The sequence below is a fragment of the Stylophora pistillata genome, chromosome 10, assembly GCF_964205215.1.
Source record: "Stylophora pistillata chromosome 10, jaStyPist1.2, whole genome shotgun sequence".
NCBI classification, from domain to species: domain Eukaryota; kingdom Metazoa; phylum Cnidaria; class Anthozoa; order Scleractinia; family Pocilloporidae; genus Stylophora; species Stylophora pistillata.
In genome coordinates this window covers 2313527-2323119 of record NC_142528.1, presented here as the reverse complement: position 1 = coordinate 2323119, position 9593 = coordinate 2313527, and the positions used below count along the sequence as shown (strand labels likewise).

The following is a 9593-nucleotide window of genomic DNA, read 5'->3' as shown; positions in this document are numbered from 1 at the left end:
TACACCGTTTACACCCTAATGTCAGTATGCACTTTTCCACACTGTTCTATTTTCATTTTCCAAAATGCTGACAGGGAGAATTTGTCTAACAATCAAAAGCTACTTTATACAATACTTTATTTCAGAACAACATGCAAATACATAGTTATTAAGAAAAAGGAAACCCAGAGGTTGGCCCTATATCAAGGGTCTCCTATTTATGTAAAAAAATCTTCCAGAACTAGTTAAAAATAGCTTTTTCAATAAATTGAATAATCTTTAGTTGTAATTTTATAATATAGCTGAGGTTAAAATTCTTAGATATCCCCTATTCTTTTTTTTTCATTTTGACTTTTTAACAATATCCTCTGCCAATCACTCAATGTGATATCAGTCAATTCTCAGGTAATTTAATGGACTATTACTCTATAAAAGGTAATTAAAAGAGAACACATTCTACAACCCACACCTGCTCCGCTCAGGTTTCTTTGACTTCATACGCACAGCTTTGTACCAGTGTGAACCACATTGAATAACATGTTTTAACACTATCCACAACATTTACATAGAATGTTCCCCAATATTGACCAGCCTGAACATGTTTTGACAAGTTTTTCAATGAATGTTACCTTAGGACACCATCACTCACACAAAAACCACAGAGATACAGAAAAATTTCTTCAACCAAACTAGACTGAATTGTGTATGAAGCTTGAAGAAAATTTTTAAGCATTGTGGAACAGAATCCTCCAACCCTACTCTGTTGTGTCGGCATCTAATATCATATCCCTTCCAAACTTGTGATGTGGTGGTTCAAAACAAGAAAAGAAAAACAGATAGATAGATAAATCATATGCAAACTTTATTCCTCTTTCTTCAAAATTTTTAAATACAATCCAATAATAAATTCAACACCATTGTGGCTTTATTTTTTCTTTCATAGTTTCTTTGAAACATGAACAAAATACCTCATACATCTCTTATAAGAAACACTATACATTTTATATTTATAAACAAAACGTTTTTGTACAAATGTACATGCGTTGGAGAAATACTGTAACTTATTTAATAAAAATTTACAATTCTTCTGTGATGAATTTCACAACATCTTTTTCCTATAGTTATCTATACAAATATTATTTAAACACCTTTAAATTGAAATGTCCAACTCCGTATACCCAACACTTAGCCTTTCTCAGGCTAATATTGGTAGCTGGGCAGCAGCGTTGAAATTTCCTATCTCGTGGTGGTTAAACCAGTCTAGAAAAGAAGAAGAAATGAAGGCGCCACGAGTGGTATCCAGCCCACTGTTTTGCTGCACTCCATAGCTGAAGTTGTCCCACGGGGTCCGATAATTGAACTCTTTTGCGTTTGGTGACAAAGATGTCGGAGAAGCTCTTTTCGCCCGGAATTTGAAAAAAGAAGACTCTTCTGCTGCGCTCCAGCTATTGTAAGGCATGTATTGTGAGTTGCACAAGGGAGGTGATGGTGAAGAACTGGAGGCGGATGAAAACACGGGGGAAGAACGGTCCGCCATGATTCTTGGAGGACTTTGACTACGGAATGGAACTGGGCTGTTTGAATTACCACTGTTGTGACCATTTAAAAGGTTCACCCAGCGAGTGGTTTCGTCACAAATTGCTTCAGGTTTCTTTTCTGCTTTATAGATCGTCTTCACGGACCCTTGTTCGCCTACACGAAGAACAAACGAAAAGAAACATTAGTCATGCATACACAACCAAGAAGACATTTGGTAGAAGGCACACGCGTGGGCAATTATTTACCAGGAAAATCGAGTTACGGGCTTTCAATCTGACCACAACGAAAAGAAACGCTTTAACAGGATAACCTTTAAAAAAAAAGTAACTTAAAGAAACGCTTACCGAAGCAAGTCCTTAGCGAACTCGAGACTTGCTTACGCATGCATTTTCAAACTACGTGACTCTATTCAATCGAATATTCGAACGCGTTCTAAACGATTCCTTTCGCGATATCAGCCAAAGAAAAATCCCTCCTCAGAGTAAATAACAAAGGATAACGAAACTTGGCGAAATATACTCTCCAAAACCTAAGACAAGTAGCTGCGAAGTAACAATGCCATAATTTAGAATTGGGCTCAGAAAACACTCACCGATTCTGAACGATACTTCGTGTGGGTCGATCCACAGACAGAGCTTTTCCGGCAAATTGGCTTTAACATCCTTTGCGCTAAGTCCACTTGCCTCTGCGGCAGAACTCAACACAGGATCTAGGCTATCAGTTATAAGAAGGCAACGGTATCCGCTTCCTTTACATGGTTTTTCGGGGTACCAATGGCCTTCGAATTTCTTCGTCAGCTTCTTCACAACCTCCTCCTTAAAAAGCTGTACTCTTCGACGTGGCAGTTTATTGACGAGGTAGCCAATGAGAAAATTAACAGCGACTTGTATTTCAAGCTCCATTGGCCTTTCGTTGAATAGGATTTTATTAAAAAAATATATAAAATGCTCCCCTTACAATTCTCCACTTCGAGATAGGTAGGAAGGTAAAGCGAAACATATGAAAAGGAGACGAAGTTTATTTGCATCCTCTTCGCAAATCTCATCGCTGATTGGTTTCTAAGATAGACAACGACGTCATTATTGACCAATGAGAATCATTTCACATAATTACAAGACAATAGGCTAATATAGCAACCAATAAAATTGCATCAAGGAAAGCCCCCACTAGACGCTCTAAATTGAGTGTACATACGTCATTGATAGGCGCTTCCGACGATCCCACTATTGTTTTGTATTGGCTTCCGTTTGACGTCATTATTGCAAAACAAACTCTATATATGGTGTGATTATGACACTTTCGACATCCGAGAAACAAAGCTCTGTCCGTAATTCACGTCTAATTTATTTAGCTATAACCAAACATAACTTCCCGAAACAAAAGCCATCCTTTCCTAAGTTGAAAATTCGAATCTGGAACGATCATTACTATAATGATGTACATATGTATTTGTAGGGTTAGCCTTTTGGTCTGAACTGAACACATAACGAGGCTAATGAACCCACCATACTATACCATAACAATTATTTTTTTGTGTGGGCTATACGCAGGACACCTTTTCAGTTGTATTTACGACAGTCAGAGAGCAAATGGGAAATGATTACATTTCGATTGTATTGAATTTAGAAATAACTACTTGTTTAGGCTTGCCTTTACATACTACACGATTAATGTTCCTTTTTCCTGGCTTAAAGATCAAAATATAATGTAGTTGACGAACATTTCCGTTGGAAAATAGTCTATATGATTTAAAATACTTTACCCAAGGCACATCAGAAAACCAGATATCAATTCGGGTTTTTTTTTTTTTTACCTTCTATCACATCTTTCTCACTTACAGAATATTAAAATAAAGCCATTTGAGTCAGAAGAAAATATTCGTAACATTACAGAACCGGAAAATCGCGGAATAGAAACTGGCGAACCTTGAAATAATCCAGAATTTACTCCACTAAATGAGCCAATGGTGTTGGAGGCTATCGCTAAACATTTCGTAAAATAAGGCATCGTTTATGGAAAAACTACAATTCGTTTGTTCATCGATGGTCTTCATCATTTGCTTGCAGATGCCAAGATGAAAGCAAAAGGAACTTATTTCACCCAAACCACACTCTCAAGAGGGGAGGAACTAAAAATAGAACAATAATCATGAAACAGAAAGCGGAGAAAATTTGGGGCTGAACTTGCTGGGAACTAAAATAATAATACACTTTGTCCAGTAATCAGGTATCTTTCAAATTTTTATTTCACCCTTAAAAAGAAAAGAAAGAAAAAAGGTCAGTTTACATGTAAATCTCCTCACCACTTATTTCCTCTCTGAATTTGGATACCAAACAGGTACTCTTTTCTTTCTTCCATCAGAATATTCTACCTTTAGTTTGGTCCTTTTCTACAGCAAATCAAGATAGTTAAGGCCCTACAGACACAATCTGCCAGCCTGAGTGATTGGCAACAAGGAAAGAAGAAGACCCACAGGACTAACAAACCTCAGCCCAGAAAAATTGTACGTCTCAAGCTGCCGTGCTGAGAGTTGGGGTATTACAACCTGGAAACTTGTACAAACACCTTCCATTTTCATCTAAACAAGAGACATATCATGATTTCTTGATCTTTTATTACATAAGTAAGGCCAAAATCTTGAATGTAAGGTAGAAATATAACACGAATTTCACAAGATGTTACTGCCTACACAATACCCTACATGTACATATAAAATTATAAAGTTGCAGGGAAGATTGTCCACACTTCATTTAAAGTTATTGCATCAAGAAATCCCAGTGCAAAACAGACCAACTCCTCAATTACCATTCCAAAAAGCAGTTCTAATCCTCATGCCATTTGAAAGCCATAATTATCTTATTTACAAACTTGCAAATTGGAAATTCTGATATGGCTTGTTATGATCCCTGAATATGAATCAAAGTCCTTACAGTTCGCAATTCAATCTGATATATATGTAGGACGGACAGCTAGTTTTATGCAAATAACCCTAGCTATCCAGCTGGCAACTCAAATCAACTAAGGCAATAACAAAACAATAAAAATCAACAGACCCTGAAGCAAGACCACCAAGTGTGACAGTTGCACTTTCAAAATTATAATTTGAAAAATTAATTTTTTGTTTCATTTTTTTCACAGTTTACTAAAAAAAACCCAACGCAAAAATCACTATTAGTGGAGATTTCAAAGACTAAACTTATGAGGTGCTGTGCTTTTAAGTATTGATAACTTTCCATTTAATAATGACATGACATGGGTCTGTAAACAAGTTAGAGCAAGCACTGCTTGCCAGTGTATATGGGATCCAGCCTCATCTCTTGCTCTCCATGTGCAAATTAAACAGATTGATCACACACCTTCCCATTAACACTACAAAAAGCACTTCAATAAACCCACATTATCCAAAATCAATCATCAAACAAGAACCCTGTCAACTAATAACTACAAAACACTAGTCCTAACCAAGACAGCTGACAGCTTAGCATGGAAATCAACACACAGTAATGTTAACCTCATATTCCTCTGAGGCAAAATCATGTAAAAGCACTGCCAGCCAGACAGCAAGGAGTAAAACTTTCTTGTAATTAAAGAAACATTCCAAATGAGAGGAGAGAAGGTTGGTGTAATAGGAGGGAACATAGTACTTGCAAAACAACCAAGAATAACAGCTGTATTATCACTCTGAATAAACATCTGGGCACTCTCTTCTAACACTACTAGTGGACAACAAAATGAACAGAATTATTTTTAAGCCATAAAAATATTTGAAAGTTAATTGTTGCATTAACATGTTGTATTCCCTATGTAGAGTAATTAGTAAATTATGTTTCTGGTTTCTTGTAACTATGGAAAAACTAAAAGAAATGAAATTAATGTACCCAGATCATGCTGCAACTCAGTGGACATCAAAAAACATGATAGCAACCTATTTTTCTCATTTCAGTATAAACTAATAGGAAAAGATTAATGATTCCTTTTTCAGAACAAATTGCTTGATATGTGTAGCAACAGACCAAACCAAGGAAATATCCACACATTACAAGTTGTCTGGTTGTTTTTCCAAAGCTATGGTCTCTAATTTATAGCAGTAGACATCCACCTTTCTTCTTCGTTTTCTTAATTGTTGGACACAGCACTGCCCTGATTGCTTCATCAAACACTGTTTTCAGTCCTTTTTGTGTAAGAGCCGAGCATTCAAGGTATTTTTGTGCACTAATTTCTTTTGTCATTTTTAAGCCATCTGTATACACTACAGGAGCCAGCTTCTTCTCTTTCAATTTTTCAATTGTTTCCTTGTCATCCCGTAAGTCAAGCTTTGTGCCAACTAAGATGATTGGGGTGTTGGGACAATGGTGGCTTACCTCCGGATACCACTACAACAATAAACAATAACACTAATGTTAGATACTAAGGCTGATGCAATAAATGAACAAATACACTTATAATTGCAAATCTGCGGATCAAAGGTTATCTCACCTTTACTATTATTCGATCAACCTTTGCAGTAACTGTCACCAACAACAGTTCTTATCTAGACAACCCATCCACCCATACTTGATCACATTATCACATTTTCAATCTGTAATATTGTACTGTACATTTCATATCATATCACACACCGTTGGTTATAAATTTGTCATTATCCCTTGAGGGAAACTATAATCTAAAAGTTGATGGCACTGTAAAAAGTTACCACAGTTTTGGAGTTCATTGCTCAAAATGAAAAAAAAAAATATGACCTTCATGGAAGGCAATAGACACAGGTTATTGTAATTTACACTGTCAGGACAGTATGTAGAGTTTTGATGAAATCAAAAGTACCTAGTGACAGTTTGGTATGATTATTAATCATCAATTACTGATGTCTATAATTGATACCATGAACATTGTTAGGTTGAGCATACCATTTCATGATATTTGCCTCAAAAAAAGAGACAACGATATATGAAGTAAACAAGCAAAAAACTCAAGAACACACACTCCAAAGGTGGTCTACACAAAATGGCCAGATAGCTAATGAAACACACTGTAACATTTCATCAGAAATGGAGAATCCAAACTTACCTTTGCTCGAACATTTTCAAAGGAAGCTGGACTTATTAATGAGAAGCATATTAGAAATACGTCCTATGACAGAAGAAAATTCAGTTCTTTAATAATTTAATAATCATTTACATCTTTAAAACTACATTATTGTTGACTTTACAAGGGTATGTCCATGAGTTTCTTCAATATGAAGCACATATTTGTCAAAAAAAAATCTAACATATTTAGACAATGATCCTTCCAACAGACACAGAGGAGAAAACCAAACTTTATGTGGAAAAGTGATACGACATCCTGTTGTTGCATTTTGGGTAAAAGCTCACCCATAGTACTGATTTACTATTATCAAATAATTATTATTATAAGGCAAAGAAAACTAGACTCACAGTTTGGGGATACGAGAGAGGCCTCAAGCGATCATAGTCCTCCTGCCCTGTAGGAAACAAAAACTTGAAAATAAGCACTAGTCTAAATTCACAAAACAAGACTAAAACTCCCAAAGGATAACAGCTTAGGTTGCACTTCCAGCAGAAACCTGGCAAAATATGGAGGGGATGGCTGGGGAGGTTCAAAAGTTTCTGTATCCTATTTCCTCCAGAAAATACCAAAGACAGATAATTATAGAGAAAAGATATAAACATGGATATATGTCATCAAATTAACACACATAACAAGTTAACCAGCTTACTGTACTGTCCACCCTCAAGGCCAAGTTCAAAACCTTAAAACTAACAGGACCCCCCCTCCTGCACCACTGCCGCACTTGATCTGAAAATGCCATTAACTTCACAAGGGTTGATCAGTCCACCAATTTAATTTATTTTATCATTTCTTCAGCCATATCCATTCAATATGTTATAGCACAATATATAAGTTCTACCAATTCTTCCAATAAAAGGAATATATAATATTGGATCATTATTATCGAGAATGAAAAACATCTGCTTGTATTAAGATGTTTACTCTTCCTCGGAAGGAAAATGAAGGAGAAAATCAGGAAAAAAGTAACACTTTTTGTGTCCTCTAAAATAAAAATAATCAAGAGTGCCTCCTAAGCAAACAGATGGCTTTGCAGAGAAGAATTTGTTCTTTACTGGAAACAGGAAAATATCATGTCTATGTGTGAATGCTGGGATGCAGTTAGCATGGTTTCATCCTTGATTTCAGCAAAGAAGCACTTTAAACAATTATGTCTATTTATCATACTAAACAAAGGCGAGTACATTTTGCCCCCATCTCTGCTATAAAGAAGAGTGTTGTCTGAATCTTAAAAAAAATCAAAGAGCTTCATCATAGCCTATTGTTTGAAAATGCAATGCCATCCGTTACAGCAAGGAAATAAAAAATTTTGAGCTCTTTATGGCAATAATAACTGTTCCATGTAAACTTTGATTACCTAATTTCTATTTCTGATTTAATTGAATGTTGATCCATCATGTTAGTTAACCAAAGTGAAACATATTTTTGATACTTTCATCGTACTTAACTACGACTACTTTTGACTACAATTACGAACAAGTCTCGGACTATCAACAACAGCAATCGAAATCAAATTCGAGCCTACAGTATAAATTGCCATTCCTACAAGGATTCCTAGGATCTTGGGGAATAAATGGAGAACCGGGTAGAAACGATACGTCCAAAACTTTTGTGGTAAACGTGTATCTGAATTGCCATTAATAACCATTTATGATAAGTTTGTTAAATAATGTCACCTTGATGTATTCGTTTGATAGCATGTTAGAGGTCTTGTGTTCTTTTGCTTAGAAAACGAACCACGAATCAAATGATGACTAAACTTACCTGCAGTATCCCATAAACCAAGATTTATAGGCTTGCCATCGACCATAACATTTGCAGAATAATTATCAAATCTAAAGAAACGGACAAAAAATTCAGATTAGCTAGCTTGACTTGAACAGTTGTTTTTTTCGACCACAGAAACAATCGATCGATTCTTTCGCTCAGTTCTAAAACTGTGGAGACAGATTCGACGGCTGAATTAAAATGGGCAGTAAACAAAGTATGCGAAAGAGCACAAGATAAAAAGAAATACTTACACTGTAGGAATATACTCCCCCGGAAAAGCGTTTGTGGTATAACTGATCAACAAACATGTTTTACCCACAGCACTAAAAGAAAACGAGCAAACAATTAGGAACATGACACATAGTTTTGATCGAATTTTTAGAGAAGGAATAGATCACAAGGATTTAAAATAAGCGAAGATAGGTTTTCAGAATGCTGGAACTAAAAGAACGCTGATCATTTTCACACGCCGGTAGGGTGAAAATTACGATAGCATTGAACACCGAAATAAAACGATTAGAGGCGTCCAAACGGTAAAAGAAAATATCATAATGCATTCAATGTTTGTAAACCGACTGAACCAGTAAAGAATGTACAAAGAAGAGAAATTCACGATTTATATATCTCTAAGGTCACATCAAGAGGATTGCTAACCCATCTCCGACAACCACACATTTGATTGCTTGCATCGTGGCTTCGAGCTCCTCTCAAAATCAAAGCAAACCCTTTAAAATCGAGGTTGGAGTCTTCAATGAAGTCGATTTACGGTGTTCTTTGGTAAATTTCTCTGACAAAACACAATCTTAAACGAGAATCAAACGGAAGTTCCGAAGCTATCGAAGGAGTCCGCCTTATAAGAGCTGAGAACCTAGCCTCGCCACACCCTCTGTATATATACGACCCCCAGCGAAGCGTCCAAAAATAGCCTATTTAACGGGGGTATGCTAGGTCCCGTTTCTCCCGCGTTGCTGAGACGAATTTGCAAGCCGTCAGCAAATAAAAGCTGGCTTCACAGTACGATAGCGAGCTTCTTCTGTGGAAAATCGTTAGCCTGTTACATCAGAAAGCAACAGCGATCACAGAATCTAGAGATTAATGTTTCCAAAACATGATATCCTAAACTGAATAAAGTTGATGGTAGATACCTACCAAAACAACAACGGAAGGGACCTTGGGGTCCTGTAAAACTCCCGAAAAAGGAATCTTTCATCGGCACATGC

At 36.3% G+C, this 9593-nt stretch overlaps 2 protein-coding genes across 2 annotated transcripts; both read right to left on the bottom strand.

Moving 5' to 3' along the window:
- Positions 1-820: 820 nt before the first annotated feature.
- On the bottom strand, positions 821-2510 carry LOC111341711 (protein BTG2). The gene is made up of 2 exons (XM_022948698.2): positions 2111-2510; positions 821-1671 (listed from the first exon to the last, which is right to left on the bottom strand). Exons 1-2 carry the CDS (start codon positions 2418-2420, stop codon positions 1175-1177), a joined length of 807 nt encoding a protein of 268 aa, XP_022804433.1. The 5' UTR covers positions 2421-2510; the 3' UTR covers positions 821-1174.
- Positions 2511-5328: 2818 nt separating this feature from the next.
- LOC111341712 (ras-related C3 botulinum toxin substrate 1) lies at positions 5329-9247 on the bottom strand. Its single transcript, XM_022948700.2, has 6 exons — positions 9028-9247; positions 8625-8696; positions 8368-8438; positions 6951-6997; positions 6583-6645; positions 5329-5891 (listed from the first exon to the last, which is right to left on the bottom strand). The coding sequence occupies exons 1-6, from the start codon at positions 9060-9062 to the stop codon at positions 5598-5600; spliced, it is 582 nt and encodes a 193-aa protein (XP_022804435.1). The 5' UTR covers positions 9063-9247; the 3' UTR covers positions 5329-5597.
- Positions 9248-9593: the final 346 nt, after the last annotated feature.

What these genes read in the sequence shown, in the direction of transcription:
- LOC111341711 (XM_022948698.2), bottom strand. Translation starts at nt 2,420, where the DNA reads ATGGAGCTTGAAATACAAGTCGCTGTTAATTTTCTCATTGGCTACCTC. An exon ending in CGAAGTATCGTTCAGAATCG is followed by an intron (nt 1,672 to 2,110) that starts GTGAGTGTTTTC and finishes TTCTTCGTGTAG; the next exon opens with GCGAACAAGGGTCCGTGAAG.
- LOC111341712 (XM_022948700.2), bottom strand. Translation starts at nt 9,062, where the DNA reads ATGCAAGCAATCAAATGTGTGGTTGTCGGAGATGG. An exon ending in TGTGTGGTTGTCGGAGATGG is followed by an intron (nt 8,697 to 9,027) that starts GTTAGCAATCCT and finishes GTTTTCTTTTAG; the next exon opens with TGCTGTGGGTAAAACATGTT. An exon ending in GGGGAGTATATTCCTACAGT is followed by an intron (nt 8,439 to 8,624) that starts GTAAGTATTTCT and finishes CCGTTTCTTTAG; the next exon opens with ATTTGATAATTATTCTGCAA.